A 20,760-nucleotide genomic window follows, 5' to 3' on the forward strand; every position below is an offset into this window, starting at 1 on the left:
AGTAGAAAACCTTCCGTAATCACCTTTTTGTTATCAACAAGGACCTTCACCGGTTCCTCAACTGCAAATACGTTGACCTCTTCTTGATTACCTTTGTTTCCACCATTATTAGCACCTTTATTTTCCGGACAATCGCGCTTGTTGTGTCCTACTTTCTTACACGCCCAACACTCAACAACACCTCTAGGCCGGGATTGAGATCTCCCCCTAGACTTCCCTCTAGACTTCCATCTAGATTTGTTGTTGTTGTTCCGATTTGAATTCCTGCCTCTATCTTCTTCCTGCAAACTTAAGGCCGAGCTTGAAGTACTAGAACCATAACCTTTTTCTATTATTCTTTCCTCTTCAGCGATCAACCTTTGTTGCACATCATCAGGCTTCAACTTCTCGCTCCCTGCAGAATTACTAATAGTTGTTCTTGCGGTTTCCCAACTCTTTGGTAATGACGACAACAACCTTAAAGCTTGAACTTCATCATCAAAAGTAATACTAACTTTTGAAAGCTGAGAAATAATTGATCTAAACTTCCCAAGATGTGCTGAAATCGCTTCGCCTTCTTGCATCTTCAGATTAAATAATTGTTCACACAACATAATCTTCCCCGAGGCTGATGACTTTTGATACAACTTTTAAAGTTTATCCATAAAATCCTTCGTACTAGTTTCCTTGTACGTTATTGTAGACTTCCTCCGTTAGACATCTACGGATCACGACTACACACTTGCGATCAAGAGTTGTCCATTCATCGTCTTTGCGTGCTCCCTTTTTCGCAACTCCACCCAATGTATCAACAAGGTCTTTCTCATATAGGTAGTCTTCCATCTGAGACTTCCAAAACGCAAAGTTCTTCCCGTTGAAACTTTAACTCTATCTACTGTACTTTCGTTATTATCACCCGTAACTCCCACTCCAATCGTACTACGATAAAACCCTAAAGCTCTAACTCGAGCTCTAATACCAGTTGTCAGGATTTTCTTAGGGAATCACTGACAACCGCGAAATAACGGATCTTGAGATATTATGATGAATAATAAGTAAACCAAGCACAAGCAACTATGAAAATACGAGAAAGATAAATCAACTCACAAGACACAAGATTTTTAGTGGTTCGACCAATACATACAACGTGTATATATTGTCTACGTCCATTTTGAGCCGCACCAAATCAAATCCACTATGAAGAAAAACGATTACAACGTCGTGTGAATCCCAACAAACCCTTGGCTACACCGCAAAAATTACCCGAGACGATAACCTTGTATCTTGTTCCTCGCTAATATGCTCTCACAACGAAACCCTAGCTTTATCCCTAAAAGCTATACAAGAAATCTCTCATCGATCTCTTAATCATTTCTACACAATATAATTCTACAAGGCCTAATTACCTATTTATATAGGTTACAAACTTGGCCACCAAGAATTCTAGCCGTTTTAGGAAACCCCTTTCCCAAAACAGTCATGGCTAACTTAGAAAATAATTAGTCTTCAATTAACTAACACATGATGACAGTGGGTGATATACTTACTTATAAGAGAATTAAACCGTAAATAGTAAGTTGCTCATATGAGATCATGCCCACATGTTTTATGTCTGTGTACCTCACAAGCAGATATCTTATATAAAACTATGGTGAACCTTTTCAAAAAAAAAAATAAAAAAAAAATCGGTAGCTCTGATAATTAACCCGGTGTTACACAAGTTAAATCCTTCAATGAGATTTTAACAGAGATTGTACCTCATTTTGATTGGAAAATGCTTGACAACCCCCGTAATCCTCCCAATTTCTTGCCCCCATTATGTGGCTTTCATCTAGATCACCGATCCCATCCACTAGAGGATGAAAGGGGTTCCATTATTAGAAATGAACCATTACCGTCATGGCACATGAGGAGGGGAAATGGTTGAGGGTAAAATCTGGGGGCACCAAGCATTTTCGGATTTGTATCTGTTTAAATATGTTCCTACATTTGCAGCTAGGTTATATCAAAAAGCGAGAATAAAGACATTTTTGAGGTTTGTGCATTTTTTTTATTAGTTTTATAGGTTGTATATCTTTTCGGTATTTTTATGGTTGTTGACAGTGGACATTTTGGTGGACTAATTATATTATAAAATCTAAAACGAACTTTGGCTAACTTTGCCTAGATAACGAGTGGTCAAGATTTACCTAGTGAATCGTCATGTTATGTATAACTACACGTGAATGATGCGAATCAAAATCAGAACACATAAAATAAATAGTTTTTTTTTTCTTTTTTTCTTTTCCTTTGTGTGCTCCATGTTAGTTGTTGACGTCTTGATTTGTTGATACACTACATAATATTTCTTTCATATTATGCTACTCAACATACCACTAGAAGGTTAGGGTGGCCTAAGATTTTAGCTTTTGATGCTCAGTAGATTTGGTCTACATGTTGTAAGAAGTTCTATCCCGGCTTCTGTATTATGATGGTCTGAAGCTGAATAAATCCCCATTGATTACATCTTATGGGATAAACGCATTTTCATCATGTATGTATTATGATGAACGAATATCAACAAAAGAAGATGCTTCTTGTCGGACTTCTAAGAAAACTGATCATATCTTCAAGCGATATCACTATGTTTCATAAAACTGTTGTTATATACATTCTGATAGTGTGTTTGGAATGTAAGAATACTTTTGTTTTTCTGGAAGTAGAAGTCAGAAGCAAAGATATTTTGTTCATAAAAAGTCGATTTTTTTGTTTCTAGAAATCGTTCTGAAATTTTACGCGCAAACTAACTTCTTATTTTTTTACTCTTAAAAATCAAAAAGTTACTTCTGAATATGTATCCAAACACGTTATTAGCAATGATCACCCAGACCGGAGCTTCAACAAGAATTATTGAAGTAACATCGAATGTACTTGTGCAATAGCTCCTCGTGCAGCACCAATCTTCTATCGTTTTATTTCCCATGAGAATCGATATGGTAAAGGTGTTGACCCCATGGTTATTCAGTCGGAATCCACCGTGGGTCCCCAAGAGTTCGCCGTACCAGATAAAAAAGGGCCTAGAGGGTTGTATGTCTTGGAGACCGACGAGATTCAAACATTTTTTTTAGGTCGCTTCTCTGTCTTCTTTCTGTTTTGAGAAAACATTACCGACTTGGTGAACATTCTCCATCCGGTTCTTCTGCATATAATTTTCAGATCCAGATTATCGAAGTAAGTTCTCCGTTAATCTTTTTCTATCTGTGTGACACATTTAAGATATGATTAAAAATTTTAAGCATTTCAGTACCAAAATCTATGAGAAAATCAGCAAGAAATCGTTTGTTAGGTATTGTTATTCGAGTCTGTAAGCTGTTCGAAATTGATCTTTCAGTTCTGTAGTTTCGTCGATTAGTAGTATTAAGTTCTCACGATTTTCAGCGACCTAATTTTACATGGATGATGATAAATGTTTGATATGCACTACATGTTATCGACGAATATTAACAAAAGTTCTGCTTGATTTTCACAATTTCATGTATGGTGGAAATTGTAAGAAGATAAAATTGTGTTTGTGTATTGCTCACCTTCTAATTTCAGTTCATTTCTCCTACTCTCCTAGTTCTAATCTCTGAGTGATTCAAATTTGAGGTTTTAGGGTTTAAAGACACCGAACACTGAACTTTCACAATTCTGTGAGATTATGCTGTTTATGAGCTCAATGTTTTACTTTTCTGTAGAATTGTTGTTATTACTAGTAAATGTTGTATGTTAGAAAGTGTATCTCATGTACCCATGACTACTGGGATTGGTAATAAATAGCGTATTAAGTTCCTACTGAATTAAACCTCGGAGCTCAGTTTATATAAGTCAGGTCTGACTCAGTGGAGCAGTAGATCAGTATATACATTTTCAAGTTCGAGTCTGTCAAGAAAGTTGTTCAAGTCTTAAGAGAGTTTGATGTGAAACATGCAATAGTGAATTTGGTTGTACTTTCCAGAAATAACATGGTCAGCTAATCACTACTGTAGGTGATGGTAAGGATTGTTTCGTAATTCTTTTTGTGCTGTCAGGCTTACTGAGTAACCTTTACAGAAAAATATCATCACAGTAAGTCCCCAGATTCTTAATGTGAGAAGTTCTGCTTGCTGGTATAAATTCCCACACCTCAAGCATATCTTCAGCTATTATAACTACAGGTATAAAAGGTTGAATACTACTTTGGAGTACCCTTGCTTTCTTATCTTCATGTAAATACAACCATGGTACCTTGAGTTTTTGTTTACTTATATCACTATTGCTTCATGTAGATTTTTCTTTTAACTTCATGTATTCTTAATAGATTCTATCAGCTCACGTTTTGTTAGTTTGCAGAGGTTGGACATAATTCAAGCTACCGACTTGTGAGGATGGTGGAATCACCCTAGGAGGCTGCTAGAGATTGCAATAGTAAAAGTTCACTGCTAGGTATGTTTTCTTCTGATGAAAAAATTTCTTTCTTAATGTCCAATATTCTGACTTGTACAGAAAATTTCTACAGGGTAGTGAGTTAGAGTCAGGTTCTTAGAGGTTTTTGAAAATCCATTTAACAACCAACTAAATTTGTTAATGTATGTAGGCAATTTTAAGCATATGTAAGTTAATAAATGATCTAGTTCCAGATCCAAATCTGGAAGCTATTAGTCCTCTTCTCACCATCAATCAAACTAGACAAAGGCGTAAATTTAGGTATAGGTGTACAGCTACTGAAGTCAAAAGTCCAGGTGCAAAAGCATGGACAATTCATGAGATATTTGTGTACAAAGGCATCAGATATTAGGCCCCACCTTCATCTTAGTTTTACATGTTGTGTGAAATACTGGAACAAATAGTTAGCAAATTGTTTCCAATTCATTGGTAGATGCTAGTTGTATTGAAACAAGATAGATAACATTTTCGTACGCGGGATAACAGACTATAAGGACCAAGGAGCATAAATTTCTCACCTTTGGATAAATACCTCCCTGTGTCAGACATCAGTACTGAGTGACTCTGTTGAATCACTGGTTCATGGATTATTTTTTTCCCGTCAACTCTTTTACTAGTGTTGGCAAAATATTTTATTGAGATAATTGGTTGAGTACTTAGAGCCATTAAAGTCTGCTGGTTGTCTACATCCACACCTGTATATTTGTATGTGTACTTGGATAAATATTTTCTGGAAGACGAATGGTTTAAACATACTTAGTTTCTAATTCTTTCAATATGGTACTGACTCGAAGTAAAATATATTTGTTCTTAAAAATAGGTCTGTTATGATACTCACATTCACAATGACACAAATGAAGAAACTGGAAAGGATTTTTTCAGTTCTTGGAAATCAGCATCAGTGGCAGAGGATGATGCTGTGGATTTTACCTCTCCACCACTTTCCAAGGGATCCAAGGGCAAACAAAGCAACTCTAACTTTGACAAACTGTAAGTGATTACAATCCGTAAGAGCATGATATTTATTTTATTAAATTATTTTTATCATCTTAGAGAAAATGAATATAGCTCCAGTAAAGTCTGTCTGTTCGTTGCAGTATTGATGCTTTACTTAAAAGCATGATTGCTCCTGTTTCTTTCAAGTTCATTTTCCAGTTTTGGATGGTTTATCCAGATATAATTACGCTAAATCTTACTCTCTTTTGGACCTATCTATTTTGTAATAGTGGGCTTCCTACATGATTACAATACATTACTCACCATATGAATGAATATCCCGGATTCAGTAATTCAATGGAGAAAACAATTTCTTGTGGACTTTACTTGCTCAGAAGTGGACATTATTCAAGTGTTAGCTCAGAAAACAATTTCTAGTGTTAGCTCAGAAAGATCCAAAAGCAAGCACTACAAAGCCGTCATTGCACAAGCCAATTGTAGGTATTGGTATGAAGTTGAGTATAAAGTCTAAAGGTACAGGTATGTTTCCAAATGGTTCTCTTTCAAGTTTAAAAAAGAAAAAGCCTCCTAAATCTAAAGTTCCTAACAAGGTTTCCGCAGATAAACTAGTGGAGTTTGGATCTTCTTGGGGATTAGAATTTCCACCTTTGAAGACTAACCGTGAAGAGATGTTTAGCGATTTGGGAAAAAACCACGATGATTTATTTGTAGAAGATGTTGATAGGTCTTAAATGTCTTTAGTGGTCCTCATTGCGGTTTGCAAGTTGCTCTTTGTTTGTTAGGTTTCACAAGTTGTGTCTTTTGTTGACACTCTTTGTTCTCTTAGAAATTTCTTTGTATTCTTAGAAATCTCTGTCACTCTTTTGTGGGCTTTTGCGCTCTTGGTTGTTGTATTCGCCAGCACACGGCTTGTGTGCATTTTAATCTATTCTCTTTGATCGATCAAAAAAAAAAAAAAACTTGCTCAGAAGTGATTTGTTCAGAGATATGGACTTTCTCTTGATGGTGACTTTGGCAATATACCATCATCCTTCAAAAGGAGTTTGAAAGTGGAAAACTTGAAAACAAGCAAGACCTTGTGGACCAGAAGAGTTTCCTGAAGACTTGTGGACTCTGGTTAATCAGCACGGAGGACAGATCCCTTATATTTACTAGTTGTATGTTTCGCATAAATAGCTTCAATTAACACTGAGAAGAATGGAGTTTTGAATAAATTAGCAGCATGTTCTTAATAATGTGTTACTATAAGTTTTATTAGTTTGTCCAAGCTTGACTATTTATTTGACTTCTAAATTTCTAATGGGCATCTGATTGTAGGATTTCTGCTGAAGAAAAGTGCTAAAACTAATAGTTGCACTTCATTCTTCAATCGAATATCGGGAATCATCGATACAGATCATTTGATCAGTTACACATTAGTAATCAGCTTCTAGCTAGAATTGGTTTCGTATACAGAAGAATGACTGTTAGACCAATATTCGTGGACAAGTTGCCCAAACAGCGATCCTTCCTCCTTCATTAACTTTAAGGGTTCGTCATATTCTACAATTTTTCCTGTAGAATGACACAATAAATTAACATCAAACGAAAGATATATATTTTTTTGTTTTTTTCGTATAATACATTGAGTGAACACATATCATCACTAATGGCGAGCACCAATGTACTGTCCATCACGGTAGGGATTCTATGAGCTACTGTGATTACTGTACATTTTGCAAATTCTGTTCTTATGATTTTCTGTAGAATGTAATCTGTTGCATTGTCAATTGAAGCTGTGGCTTCATCAAGAACCAAAATCTGACTTTTCCTCAACAAAGCTCGGCCTAAACAGAATAGTTGCCTCTGTCCCATGCTCCAGTTACCGCCATCTTGTGCAACTGTAAAAATCGTATGCATGTATTTTCAAGACTCACAATATGAAAAATGAAAACAATAATTCTGAAAGCTTCAATTCTTACCTAGACTTTCCAGGCCCTCGCCTTTATTTTTCACAGCCTCAAGAAGTTGACATTTACTCACAACCTTCACAGGCACAATCGAAGAACAAGGGTCAGTATATGTTTGGACAGCTTTATTTTACAAGTTCTACTAACAAAATGCGGAATTACAATACCTCCCAAATTTCATGGTCCGTGTATTGGCCTAAGGGATCCAAATTGTATCTCACCGTCCCACTAAAAAGAGTAGGTTCTTGAGGTATGATCCCTAAACGTGATCTCAGGTCGTGTAGTCCGATATTGGAGATGTCGACGCCATCTATGATGATTCTCCCGCCTACTGGCTCTACCAAGCGAAACAATGCTGCTATTAGTGTTGTTTTTCCGCTGCCAGTCCTGCCAACAATCCCAATCTTGTGCCCTCCTTCAAATGTGCAAGTAATCCCTTGAAGAACAAGCGGAGTATCGGCCCTGTACCTCTCTAATAAAGCCTAAAGATGCAAATTTAGAGATAGGTAATATAATATACCTTCAAATCGCGAATCTCCACTCTACCTGCAGTAGGCCAATCGGGTTTCGGCCGATTCCCTTTAATGATTTGTGAGGCTTCGCTAGGAATGTTCACGTACTGGTTTAGCCGTTCAACGGAAACAATGTCATTTGCTAGAGTACACTGATTTTTGACGGAAGAACTAAGGGACATGCTCAATGAGAGACCATAAGACAGCGCCATTCCAACAAACCCTGCCACATAACGGTAGCTGTCAGGATGCAGCAAAAATTAATTGCTAATGCCGAAGAATATATATGCAAACTGGCATAACCGTACCCGAAGTAAAGGTTCCCTGGGGAAGCAACACCATCACAAGTGCTGAGCAAGCAAGCACAGTCGCACTTAGAGTTTCCAGGCGTTGTAAAAGCCACAGATTGGTGGAGAAAATGTGAAATGAAGGACTAGCATTTTTGTCGATGAGACTGAGACTCTCCGCAAAGAATCTGTCTTCCTCATCGAAAGCTCTAATAGTCATCGCTCCTGCTATGGATTCCCCAAGTTGGTTTGCCACCGACGACTTGGTTATCCCATTAATCCGCACCAATTCATTTGCAGATGCTGAGTAGTACCTCTGTCAGTCAGAAAAAATGTGCATTAAGTTAATTATATATCTGTCTTAAAATTTTCTTTGAGGCCCGGCCGGAAATAAAAAAACCAAGTCTTTACCTGCAAGTATATCACCAAGCATACCGGGGTGTTTGATGAGAATGTGTTTCCATGTGCAAAGATTTTTCAAGCTGAAGATTCTTCTAATGCAGTACTTACTTCTGCAACTATTTTACCCTCAAGTGCTTCTCCTGTTGTTATTAATGCTCCTACTGCTACATCTAATGAAGTGGATACATCATTGCCTGCCATGCCAACAACTGTAACTCATGATGCATCTACTACTGCACCTAATACTGCTGTTCCTTACTCATCTATTACTAATGCTCATTCAATGACTACAAGAGGTAAACAATGTATTTTCAAGCCAAAAGTCTTTTCTTCTGAAGTTCAAACTGTTTGTGAAGATATCACAGTTCCTACATGTTACTCTGAAGCTTGCAAAGATCCCAAATGGAGAGCTGCTATGGATGAAGAAATTACTGCACTTTTACAAAATGGTACTTGGCAGCTAGTACAAGTGGATTCAGGATATAATGTCATTGGTTGTAAGTGGATTTTTAGAATTAAAAGAAAAGCAGATGGAACCATAGAGATACAAAGCCAGATTGGTTGCAAAAGATTACAATCAAGTTAAGGGCATTGATTATCAAGATATATTCAGCCATGTAGTCAAGCCAATAACAATTAGAATGATCATTTCTATTTATCTTTATAAAGGCTGGTAGATTAGGCAACTTGATGTCAAAAATGCTTTCCTCCATGGGCATTTACAAGAAGAAGTTTTTATGGTTCAACCACCTGGTTATGCAGATAAGTTACTACCTCATCATGTCTGCAGGTTAAAGAAATCACTTTTTGGATTGAAGCAAGCACCAAGGGCTTGGTTTGCAAGACTTAGTCAGTTTTACTGCAGCATGGTTTTCAAGCTTCAAAGACTGATACATCTCAATTTTTCAGAGTTACTCCTTCTGCAGCTTTGTATGTGATCATCTATGTAGATGACATTCTTGTCACTGGTAGCTCAAGTTCTTCAATTGATCAACTTCTGAGTGCTCTTAGCAGAGAGTTTGCAATCAAAGATTTAGGAGAACTTCACTTCTTTTTGGGCATTCAAGCATCAAGGAATTCAGCAGGTCTTCATCTTTCTTAAGAGCAATATATCTTCAACTTATTACACAAAACTAAGATGACATTTGCTAAACCATATTCTACTCCATTTGCACCTTCTAATACTAGTGATACCTCTCCACTATTTGAAGATCATGTACTTTACAGAAGTGTTGTAGGTGCTCTGCAATATGAAACATTGCTTATGTTGTCAATAAGGCTTGTCAGCACATGCAATCTCCCTCAGAAGCTCATTGGACAACAGTTAAAAGGATTCTTAGATATTTACAAGATACACTTGGATATGGCTTGCAGTTCAAGTGCTCTAGTTCACTTCAGATACAAGCTTTCTCAGATGCTGACTGGGCTGGTGACATCACTTATTGTCGTTCTACTGGTGGTATGGCAATTTTTCTGGGACCCAACTTGATTTCATGGTGCTCTTGCAAGCAGAAGACTGTATCACGTTCAAGCATAGAGGCAGAATATCGTGCATTAGCTGATGCAACTTCAGAGGTTGTTTGGATTCAATCTCTTCTGGCAGAACTTAGCTTTCACTCTCCCAAGGCTCCAGTTATTTGGTGTGACAATATGGGTGCAGCTTATCTTACTGCCAATCCAATCTTTCACAACAGAATGAAGCACATCGAGATTGCATTCCATTATGTCGGAGAACTTGTTGCAGCTCGCTCATTAGAGATCAGATTCATCTCAACTCAAGATCAATTAGCTGATATCTTCACTAAAGGTCTATCTTCTTCAAGGTTTTCTACTCTGCGACTCAAGCTCAGTGTCTCTGAATCCTCATCGACGCTGCACTTGCGGGGGGTGTCAGAGAATAGATTTATATTCATGCTTTGTGTGTGTTGGTGAGCGTGTGTTGTAAGCGTGTCATAACTGACACACACGTTAGGTGAGTGTGTGTGTGTTACCGGCTGAAAAATTTGGCGGTTTTAGTTATTTAAATAGTCCTGCACTTTCTCTTTTCTGTAACAAGAAAAATCAATGAATCTGAAAAACTAATTTGAGAGATTTGCCCAACGTCCTTCTTCTCTCTAATAATTACGGAGAATTTATAAAGCTTTGAAACATGTTCTATTTGAAACGAAAACTTGTATTTCCACTCTTTATTTGAGTGGAATTTATTTTTTTCACATTTTTTAGAGAAATAAATTGAGTTTTCACCCTTGATATTTGAGTGAAAAATCTTTTTTCTTGCCAATTTTACACGTGAAAAATCGTGTTTTTCATTTCATGGAAAATTTTAAGTTTTTACCCGTTTCGTGTGGAAAATCCTTTTTCAAGAGATGGAAAATTGTTAGAACACCATTGTCTATTTGTCCTTTTATACCAATTGTAGCCTGACAGGTGTCAAGGGTCATGTGCTGTGTCCAGGTAATATTCTCCTTCTCTAGTCTTCTGTTGAGTCCTGCTGTTTTATATATCAGTATCTGTAATCTTCTTTCTTGAAAAATCCTTGATACAATTCCTAAATCTCACAAAAAATGAAGTAAGAGATTGAAATAAATAAATAAAAATTCTTTTATAGGTTTGTAATATAGAATCTTTTTTCTTTAATCCACTGCTAATGCCTAATTGGTGCTAGGAAAATCTGACAGCCGAACAAGTTTTATGTTTTTGTTTTTGACAGTTGAGCATCTCAACTTAATCTAGTCACTTCAATTCCGGACAAGCTTTTACACTTCTTCGGCCGCTCCGCCTCTTCTTTGTCGGCCTTGTCCCTATTGTTCCAGATGTTGGGTCCATCTCAAATTTTGAAGCTTCAGAGCCTCTGCAGCTCTCACCATCCCGATACTCAGATAGTTCAAAGTTGTTTCGGGCATTTCCAAATTCAGGAATTGCGTCAGCAGGTGCAAAAATTCCCAGTGCTTTCTCATTACCTTGAGTTTCCTTAAGATCCTTCGAGTTTGATTGCTCTAATTCCAGCGCCATAGAACCTTGAGCCAAATCATTAGCCAAAGAGCCTCCTCTCGCTATCTTGGCCTGAATCCTTCTAGTAGTAGTCTTTTTAACACCTTTCAAAGCTTTTGCACCCTGTTTCTTTCTCTTTTCACCGACTACTACGCTATTTTGTTCAGTCTGACGATGCAGATTGTCACCAGACACCTTTGTGCTACCGAATTTATTGTGCACTGACACCGAACTTGCCAATTGCTTGACCTGGTCTGTAACCCCAACAAACTCTTTTCCTGACTGCATATCCTTTCTATCTCTCAAATCTGACACCACAGTTGTGGCTGCTTTGACTGTCACTCCCTTTCTAAGGCTCCCAATCTGTTTCTTCACCATCACCACTGTAACAAAAGGATCCAGCAAACTCCATTTATGAACCAACGCATACGAAGCTTCCATTTGACTGCAATCCTCATTCTCAAAATGTATCAATATTTCTGACAAGTTAGAGCCAAACTCTTCAATATTCATCCACTGTTTCCCGTTTTCTTGCCGTATCATCTTGTAATTACCGGCAAACAGACTCTCACCAAATAAGCCCCAAATCTTATAAAATGCAGGAAATGTTTTCCCACTGGGAGACTTGTAAATCGTATCCAGACAACGCTTGTTGCCTATCTGCTTCTTCTCAACTGCCCAACCTGCTGCTTTAAGTAAATAGTTGACATGGCCACGCAGACGCGAGTATAAATCCTTCAAAGATTTGGTCGACACAGCGGTTTCAATTGCATTTGAAGTAAAATGAGAGGATTCCTGAGATTTTTCATGGACAGGTAAAACAGGTATAGATGTATGTGCAACAGGACATGTGATTATTTTAGCTTCAGAAACTTGATTGCGGCACTTACTTTCAGAGGCATTCCCATCACGAGCACGACATCTTCTCCTTACTTCTTTGATCCGTGTACGCAGGTGAGTAGTACATATAACACCTTGACTTGATGATTCAACCAATGGGCATGTTTTGGTTGGATAATTGTTAAACAGGTCTACGGATTTCAGGCTAAGCACAATTTCCTTTGATGAGTTCAATTGAACTGGAGCCTTCTCTGGAATAAGTAAATCGCCATTGGAGTACTCATTTCCTCCGTCCGACGGCTTCATTCGCTTAGCACCTCCTCCTGCAATGTTTCTTCCGTAGAAAACATCCATGAAAATCAGGTGCGCTTCATTTGATCTTTCAATGTCATCCTCGGACAAGACATCAAGTTCTTTGAATCCCAACATTGGGAGATTTAAGCCAAAGAGAGTTCACAGTCTAGATATCATCCCGCCGCAAAATCTTCCAAATCGCAATCCCTCTTTATAAAAAAAAATAGAAATCTAATCTAGGGTTTGCTCAGGAGAAGGAGAACAGAAATGACCTTGTGCCCTCGTCTTCATCGCCTTATTAAATCCTATAAAAGGATTTCCTCTCAGCAATTTTCTTTGCGGGCCAATATGACTTGGCCGCTCAGCCGCTCTCTAACCGCGCGGCGCGACTCTTTGTCTGTCTATCCACCTGGCAGCCAGGCCTTATTGTTTTTGGTTTTTCTTTTTTCCTTTGACTGCATGAAAAAGCCCATTTGTCTTTGACTGGAAGCTAGAGGTGTCAAACAGGCCAGGCCAGCCAGGATCTGGACTGGCCCGACCAGTTTAAACAGGCCAAAGCCTGGCCCGATCCGTAATAAATCAGGCCCTTACCTGCCTGTGGCCTGTGACTGGTCCTGGCCGGGCTTAAGTTTTTGGCCTTTTAGCCTGTCATGGCCTGGCCTGTTAAAGTCCGGCCCAGTACAAGCCTGCCAGGCTAGGCCTGGAAAGCCTGCCTATTAGTTTTAGTCAATCAAAAAATTCAAATGGTGTTGAGTTTCGATCACGTGATCTACCCTCCGAAAATGAGAAGCACCTTAAACCAAGTAATCCACACGTCTTTATATGTTTAAGTACACATTCAGAATTATTTGTAGGTAATTATCATCTTTTTTGTTTTGGAAACCATTTATCAACCTAATCAACTGATAATAATTTCATTATGAGATTTTATTCCATTATAATTAAGATTCTATTACCGTTATTTTTCCTTAATTAGCGTGAGGTCAATTGGAAAAACAAGGGAGTCACCTAACTAATTAACTCGTTATCAATTCTAATTCAAACTAAAATTAAGGTAATTAATAGTAATTATCCCGTTAAAGACTTAATGTAGTGATGAAGTTCTCACCTATATATTTTGAAATTTTATTTTGTACACGCTATGTGATTTATTATGTAAACAAATTTATTAGACTTTATGAATTCCTTTTTTTTTCGGTAAGTAATTTTCGTCAATAAATTAATTCATTTTTCTTTCTATATACTTAATAAATATTTCATTAATAAATTTATCTCTTATTTAGTTGTTTCCTTTCTATGCTCGATAAATATTTCATTATTTAGTTGTTTCCTTCCATTTATTTTCTATTAATTGTCCTAATAAAATTGGAAATTCCTGATATATTGACCTTTAAATATGCCAAGTTGCCAACGTCTTTGTCAGCTTATAGCAACCATACATTAAAGAGTTTCCTAATTTCTCGCCTGCCTTAAATAAATAATGGATTGTTTGACCTTACGATATGTAAATTGATTTGATATAATATATCAATTGACAAATTAGACATAAATAAAACGCTGCCCAACTGGTTTTGGTCATTGATATATGAGCACGAGGTAATGAGTTCGAAACACTATGGATATATTTTTTGAAAAGAAAGAGGTCATACTTTAACTGGCTAGCCTGGCTCAGGCTCAGGCTGGGCTCATTTAATAGGATCCAGGCCAGGCTTGGCCTGGCCAGCTTTATTGACAGGCCGACCCCGGCCAGGCTGCAGGCCCAGGCTAGGCCAATCAAAGGCAGGCCAGGCCGGCCTGTTTGACACCTCTACTGGAAGCACATGAATTAGTTTCCACCAAAACATTTGCAGATTGCAAGGTAATTTCGGTTTCCAAAACTTCAACCAGAAAGTTTGGGAGCATAATACTTAGTAGTAGTGGTTAGAGGATGGATGCGTTTATTTTTCTTGACTCCCACCTTCTGTTTATGGATCCTGATAAATACCTCCTCTTGGAGATGAATAAGATTATCCAACATATTGTTGATGAACCATGAAGCTTCTTGACATAATCCTGGAGATGGCCAGGGTAATTGAAGTGCTACGTCTCTCTAATTGGTGGAATAGTTATCTTAATTTCCGAATTCGGCATCGCAAGATCGCGGCAACAATGGCTAGAATCACATCGCTTCATAACTCCACGGCATGTCATTGCCCACCAAAGTTTATCGATTCTGAACAACTCTCTCTGGGCCATCGGAGATTATGAAGTGATTGTGATTCGAGCCATTATGGCAGTGATGCAAGTCTTGTCATCACTTTTTCTCATCCCTGCTGACAAAAACTCTTCTTGAGGGCATTCTCAATCATCTCGGTGTCACCTGCATTCATGTGTTGTGGCAAGATAATGATCCCTGCTTCAGATACAGCATGACTGGCATCAGATCCACCACAAGCCAGCTGCTTGTTTCAAAGCATTTGCATATGCCTCTGCTGATGCAAAAAGAAGTGCGAACTTGTTAAAATGGTATTCTTTGGATTTACAAAAATTGCAAAAAGAATTCATTAAATTTCTGAGTTTGTACAGAAAGTAAAATTGCTTGTACATGAAAAGAACTTACATTCCAACCTTGTCTGTTTAAAATTATCACAATAAATCCCAAAACAATCATAAACATGAGTTTATGCAGAATCATTCCTAGTGATCATTGTACAAGACATGCTATTTTACAACAGCAAAAACCAAAAAAAAGGAAGAAAAAAAAAAGCTCAGGAACTATGAAGTATCCTCTCTCACCATATTCAAAAGAGTAGGTGAGGTTGAAATGCAAAACTAAATGGTCTCGACAACTAGGGAAAAATTGTATTCCTCAGTTGTGAAAGAATAACTCACTCTGAACTGATATAGACAGAACTTGGTCTCTTCAGCAGCATCATATAATGAGATTGACCCTGAAATTTTGAACTGCTTCCGGTTCACCTTTGAGTGGAATTCTGAGAGATTGATTCGTGCCCTGATCAGGGTCTCTGATATTGGGACCTTGAGCAACTACACAAATCAATGATAGGAACAATTGTAGCGACTTTGTAGCTTTGACACCGAGGAAAAACTGATATGGCCCTTTTCTCCAGCTTCATGATATGGAACCCTGATTGGAAGTGCTACAGATATTGGCTCTGGTCTGCACATTCTTACCGATAATTCGAAGATAGAATCCCCACGATGGATTCTTGTCAGTGATAGCACGCTGACCAAAACGGTGTTGTTCCACATAATTTTGAACATCCTCAGCCTTGAGTAAACCTTCCAGATAGACACGAAGATCTCCTCCTGGACCTGTTTGCAAACTATACAAGTAAGTACCAGCAAAAATGTTTATCATTTAGGGACTAGCAAGAGAAATGAAAAAAAAACGTATTTGCATCAGCTTTCAGGAAAGATTTTGAAAGAAGGCCGATAATAATAGAGAAGCTACATGAAATTTAAGAAGATCCTAGATAAAGCATGACCTAAATAAAATTTACAATAACTTAATCTTGTTTTAAAAAGAAAAATTCGATTCATATCCAACACATCGTTAGAATTGTTAACCATAAAAATTCCTAAAACACCTGGGCAGTAATATAAAGGAAAAATTGTTCATTCTCCACAAATCAATGTGCTAGTTTCCAACGGAAAAATTAAGCCAGCTTTGAAGGAAGCATTACCTAATGATTTATCACCAGCATCCTCAAACCTATATGGAGGAGGGAAAATAGCAGTATGGGGCTACAGAAGAAAAACAAAAGAAAAGAGGAAAATGAGACGTGAGATTTAAATAAAATTAAATACTACTTAAAAAATGAGATGATTAAGGGAAGAATGATCATAAAAGCAAAGCAAGAAGAACTCACTGGATTTCGTAAGGCTTTGTACGGTGAATCATCCAGCAATATCGTGTTTGATTCATTATATGCACCCTTCTCCCATGGAAGACTCTGTTCATGTTTATTCCATAATTTCTTCAGCTCCTTCAATACCAAAGGCTTCTGTCTGTTTTCAAGAGTGCTGTACCCTGTATCAGTACAGTGGTATTGGTCCTGTCCACAAAATAAAAGAGGAGAGGAGAAAAGAGCGCATGTTTAGTAAGTTACATTTAATCATTAATCCTATTACTGATAATTGCGGCAATAAATGAAACTGATCAAAGAGCATGGATTATAAAACGCATCTCAAGCAGTAGTGACTACGCTGGAACCATGACCACGGTTTTCTTGGTACTAGCAAATGAGGTAACAACAATAGGTAGGTAACAATTGCTTACCCAACAAAATAGCAGGTTCTTTTTCATATCTCCCATGACAAAGTCGACCACGCTATCCACATTTCTCCTGCAAATTTAGACAGAAAGAAGGGTTAGATAGGAAGGCACCCATAATTATTAGTTGCCTAGAAGATAGGAGAAAAAAAAGGGAAAAATGAACAAACTTTTCAAGAGGGCCAACTTAGAAAGAAAGCTTATTAGGCTGGAAAAATACTTTGTTCTTGATGACCAGACACCCACATTGAAGTTCTGAAATAAAAACTTCAAGAAATCATCACAGAACGGTCTCTTAAAAACTGAAAAGAGAAACATTGATGTTAGAATTATTTTACGACGTTGCAGCACTTTTTTACAATCGTCAGTTTTAGTATCAAATCTTACGAGCTTTCCTTGCAATAAACGTGTCTGCTTTATATCCATCAGGCACGTTGGAAACAATGTCAACAAGAATACCATTTAAATCAAGAACAAGAAGCTTTTTCCTCGTACAACTAAAAGATGTTCTAACATGCCCAGTTCCTTCTTCTACTAGTCCAGCATTTAAAGATACATCTAAGTTCTCTCCACCAGATAGATGGATTATCTTTGCATCAACACGTTCTCCCCCTAAAAGAGGAGTTACATCCCCTGCTAGATTTCCCTCACCAGTAACACAAGATTCATCTCTACATTCAACCTCATTTGCAGGAGGGCCACATATGAGCATACTCTCAGAAGCCATGTCTTCATTGGTAGTATGAGTATCATTCTTCCTCTTTTTTCTCCTATTGCTATGGGCATGGTCCGAATCATTAGCAGCATTTTTGCATGAAGAAACATCTGTAACAGCTGATAATAAAGAGCTACACCTTTCTTTCTTTGACCTCCCAAGAGCGGTGTTCCCTTCACCAACAAGACCATCTTTTATGTTGCTCTTAGTTGCCAGAAGAGGAATGACTTCTTCCTTGCAATGCTCATCTACGGATACTGCTGGAGTTTCTTCACCAAAAACAATTGGCCCTTCTTTTGGATTGTCTAAGCCTTCTATACCTTCTGACTGCTTAAGCTGAGGTTCTTCTATGGTTGATTTACTAACTTCTACTAATAGCATCTCCTTTCTCTTCTTTTTCTTGCTCTTCCTCTTGCTTGCAGGATCACAATCTTCAGCAGAAGACAAACCTAGGGAAAAATCCATGGTAGAGGACTTCTCTGATTTGATTTCCCTTTTACTTTTCTTTGAACTAGCTTTCGGGACTTCAAGAGACAAGCTAGGGGACTGCTCTTTGCTCTGTAACAACTGGTTCCCACAGGAGTCGAGTAAGCTTTTCTTCTTCTTCTTTTTCTTCTTCTGATGTTTTAAAGGGCTACTAGTCTCCTCAACTGAGACTAAATTAATTCCAGTAGGTAAATCACTCTTTGTCATTGAATCAGTATCAATTTTTACAGAGGTGCACGGCCTATCGACTTCATGATCCGTGCGCACAGGAACTACGGGTTTCTGCTTCTTATATGATGATGCCATCACATCTGCTAAAGATCTCTCTTTTCTCACTCGCGGAGCTACATCTGGTTCATCTTCTTGGGAATCAATAGGCGTCTTCCTCTTCTTGCTGGTTTTTATCGTTTTGCCTGCATCGTTCCCATCTGATAAAGGTTTCTCCATTTGCACCTGTGGAGTTTCATCTGGATCATTGTTTTGAGAGTCAGTACGCCTCTTCCTTTTCCTCTTAGTTTTTATCGTATTGCCTGTATCGTCTTCAGTAACACCAGTTTGATCTGCAGTCTGCAAAGAAGTCATGTGGTGCCCAGAAACTTCAAAATCCGAATGTGGTCTATTTTTCATCTCAGAGATAGTTTGGGTGAGATCTGCATCTGTATCCATGCCATCTACCAAAGATTTCTCTACTTCCACCGTTGGAGTTTTATCTGGACCATCATTTTGAGATTCAATACGCTTCTTCTTCCTCCTCCTGGTTTTTGTCTTTTTACCTGTATCATTCTCATCAACAGTATGATCACCTACCCCAACCTCAATTTCCGAATTCGGTCTAATTGTCATCTCAGGCATAGTTTCACTGTTCTCTAACAGAGAACTGCAGCTTTCACCAGGATACTTCTGTGCACTCTCTTCCAGCAGCTTTTGGTCATTCTCATCAACAGTATGATCACCTACCACAACCTCAATTTCCAAATTCGGTCTATTTGTCACCTGAGTCACAGTTTCAGCGTTTTCTAACAGAGAACTGCAGAATTCGCAAGTATCCTTCTGTGCACTCTCTTCCACCAGCTTTTTGTCGGGATTGTCCTCTTTCGAGGCGTTAGAACTCTCACCCTTCTTCTTTTTTCTCGTCTTCGTCGTCTCCGGAATCACCTCATCATTGTCACTTGTTGCTGCCAGAGCAAGCACGTAGTGCTCATTATTTAACCGTCTTCCATGACTTGTTTTCTTGTTTTTTGTAACATCTTCGGTAATTTGCAACGCCATACCATCTTCTGTATCAATCTGGGAAACATCTGCTGCTTTTCTATTAGTCTTCTTAGATGGACCCATTCTGCCCAAACTCAGAGTCTCGAATATGTTTCTCCCAATTCACTCTCTACCTCTACTTAAGTCCTTCCTCTCTGAGATATAAATTAGAATAGACTAGTTAGCACTCATCTTTCTAATACAATAACAGGCTATAACTTTTTTTTTCTATTCGAAATCATCGAAACCAGAAAACAGACTGAGATTTGTTTTCTAAGTGTAGCTATTGGATTAATCCCGGAAACACATGAATTTTAACGAAATCCATAAACACGAGTCTTGATAATCTTACCTAGGCTGCCAATGAAGTGAAAAATTCAATCAGATTCGACCATTGTTTTTTGACCAATCCAAAAAGCTCTTCTCCGATGGTTCCTTGTATTGTTTGTATCCCTAGTTATTAACAAACAAAACGAAATCGTTTGAGAACTTAAACTGAAATTGAATCAGTTTTAGATGGAATCAGAACATGAGATGTTTGAGTGAATTTATGAGAATGAATCTGAGAGACGATTATGAACAAGTTTAAAGTAATTTATTTAGGGTTTGAAAACGGTACCTTTCTCTGTTGCTGTAATCGTCTTCTTCTTCAGAGCTTCCGCAAACATAAAATGAGTTGAGAGATTTTGCGGTCTTGGAATCCGGCCCTAGGTTTTGTTCTCGGTGGTGTCGAATAAATCAAGCAGATCGGATACAAATATATTCGTGTGAGGATAAAGGGGACATTATTTTGTTCTAAGCCCAACCCATGTTACCAAGTCCCTGTCTAAACAGATTCACTCGAAAGCCCGGAGTTGACACTCCCTCCGTTTTCGGAAAAGAGAAATTGGGTCAAATGCAGAATCTTAAAGGTGGAATCTATGAGTTTAGGGGATTTGATAGAATTATGATTCCCGCCGTATGTTTGATTGCCCGAATTCTTGGAATCATATTTTTTACGGGATTCAGTTTTCCATCAAATTCTCCATATGGAGTCCGACCCCTCCTCCCTAAGATTTAGGGGAAACCTCATCAAGGGATTTATGGACCCACTTTTTTTTAACTCTAGATACCATATATATGCAATTTTAAGATTTGAGGGTAATGTCAAACGGTACATAGACTTTAATACAAGAACACTCTATAAATCCTTGAAATTTTAGTTGAGTTACCAAACATACAAGAAATTTACATGATCCCAGAATTTGTAATCCCATGGGATAATAAATTCCTGGAAACGATTAATTCTGCAAACAAACCCACCAATAAAGTCTGGTTGCATTGGACGGGTAAACTTTCGTCTGGGTTAAATGGACAAAGAATAATCAAATTTAGAACA

At 37.9% G+C, this 20,760-nt stretch overlaps 3 protein-coding genes and 1 long non-coding RNA gene across 15 annotated transcripts; 1 reads left to right on the forward strand and 3 right to left on the reverse strand.

Annotated features, from left to right (window-relative positions):
* The first annotated feature begins 3,062 nt into the window (after nt 1–3,062).
* On the forward strand, nt 3,063–6,575 carry LOC113271765. Of its 7 annotated transcripts, none has more exons than XR_003322337.1 (4): nt 3,063–3,189; nt 4,330–4,422; nt 5,243–5,412; nt 5,649–6,571. It is a non-coding gene; the product is annotated as an uncharacterized LOC113271765 (long non-coding RNA). The 7 variants fall into 7 exon arrangements; XR_003322335.1 differs by adding an exon at nt 3,987–4,154 and having other exon boundaries at nt 3,064–3,189; nt 5,243–6,575; XR_003322338.1 differs by adding an exon at nt 3,987–4,065 and having other exon boundaries at nt 3,064–3,189; nt 5,243–6,575.
* A 233-nt stretch (nt 6,576–6,808) lies between these two features.
* LOC113273375 (ABC transporter C family member 10-like) lies at nt 6,809–8,730 on the reverse strand. Its single transcript, XM_026523109.1, has 7 exons — nt 8,638–8,730; nt 8,149–8,443; nt 7,849–8,063; nt 7,496–7,810; nt 7,341–7,404; nt 7,047–7,259; nt 6,809–6,933 (listed from the first exon to the last, which is right to left on the reverse strand). Exons 1-7 carry the CDS (start codon nt 8,728–8,730, stop codon nt 6,809–6,811), a joined length of 1,320 nt encoding a protein of 439 aa, XP_026378894.1.
* Nucleotides 8,731–11,262: 2,532 nt separating this feature from the next.
* Nucleotides 11,263–12,789, reverse strand: LOC113273376 (increased DNA methylation 1-like). Its single transcript, XM_026523110.1, has one exon. It carries the CDS (start codon nt 12,787–12,789, stop codon nt 11,263–11,265), a length of 1,527 nt encoding a protein of 508 aa, XP_026378895.1.
* Nucleotides 12,790–14,225: 1,436 nt separating this feature from the next.
* LOC113271766 lies at nt 14,226–20,106 on the reverse strand. 6 transcript variants are annotated; one of them, XR_003322340.1, is made up of 9 exons: nt 20,002–20,106; nt 19,735–19,835; nt 17,318–19,537; nt 17,151–17,232; nt 16,937–17,003; nt 16,527–16,712; nt 16,341–16,401; nt 15,526–15,969; nt 14,226–15,122 (listed from the first exon to the last, which is right to left on the reverse strand). XR_003322340.1 is itself a non-coding variant. In XM_026521670.1 (8 exons), exons 3-8 carry the CDS (start codon nt 19,464–19,466, stop codon nt 15,767–15,769), a joined length of 2,748 nt encoding a protein of 915 aa, XP_026377455.1. In that variant the 5' UTR covers nt 19,467–19,537; nt 19,735–19,835; nt 20,002–20,106; the 3' UTR covers nt 15,236–15,766. The 6 variants fall into 6 exon arrangements, 2 of the variants coding, with proteins under 2 accessions (XP_026377455.1, XP_026377456.1); XR_003322341.1 differs by having other exon boundaries at nt 14,226–15,125; XM_026521670.1 differs by lacking the exon at nt 14,226–15,122 and having other exon boundaries at nt 15,236–15,969.
* Between the last annotated feature and the right edge of the window lie 654 nt (nt 20,107–20,760).

This window comes from Papaver somniferum, chromosome 4, assembly GCF_003573695.1.
Source record: "Papaver somniferum cultivar HN1 chromosome 4, ASM357369v1, whole genome shotgun sequence".
NCBI lineage: Eukaryota > Viridiplantae > Streptophyta > Magnoliopsida > Ranunculales > Papaveraceae > Papaver > Papaver somniferum.

Excerpts from the sequence above, each read along its gene's own strand:
- LOC113273375 (XM_026523109.1), bottom strand. The coding sequence starts at position 8,730 with ATGGCAGGCAATGATGTATCCACTTCATTAGATGTAGCAGTAGGAGCA. Across the intron at positions 8,064-8,148 it reads CCAGGGAACCTTTACTTCGG|GGTTTGTTGGAATGGCGCTG; the intron begins GTACGGTTATGC and ends GTTATGTGGCAG. Across the intron at positions 7,405-7,495 it reads CGGACCATGAAATTTGGGAG|GTTGTGAGTAAATGTCAACT; the intron begins GTATTGTAATTC and ends GTGCCTGTGAAG.
- LOC113273376 (XM_026523110.1), bottom strand. The coding sequence starts at position 12,789 with ATGTTGGGATTCAAAGAACTTGATGTCTTGTCCGAGGATGACATTGAA.
- LOC113271766 (XM_026521670.1), bottom strand. The coding sequence starts at position 19,466 with ATGGGTCCATCTAAGAAGACTAATAGAAAAGCAGCAGATGTTTCCCAG. Across the intron at positions 17,233-17,317 it reads GTTTATTGCAAGGAAAGCTC|TTTTTAAGAGACCGTTCTGT; the intron begins GTAAGATTTGAT and ends TTCTCTTTTCAG. Across the intron at positions 16,713-16,936 it reads AGAACCTGCTATTTTGTTGG|GACCAATACCACTGTACTGA; the intron begins GTAAGCAATTGT and ends TTTTGTGGACAG.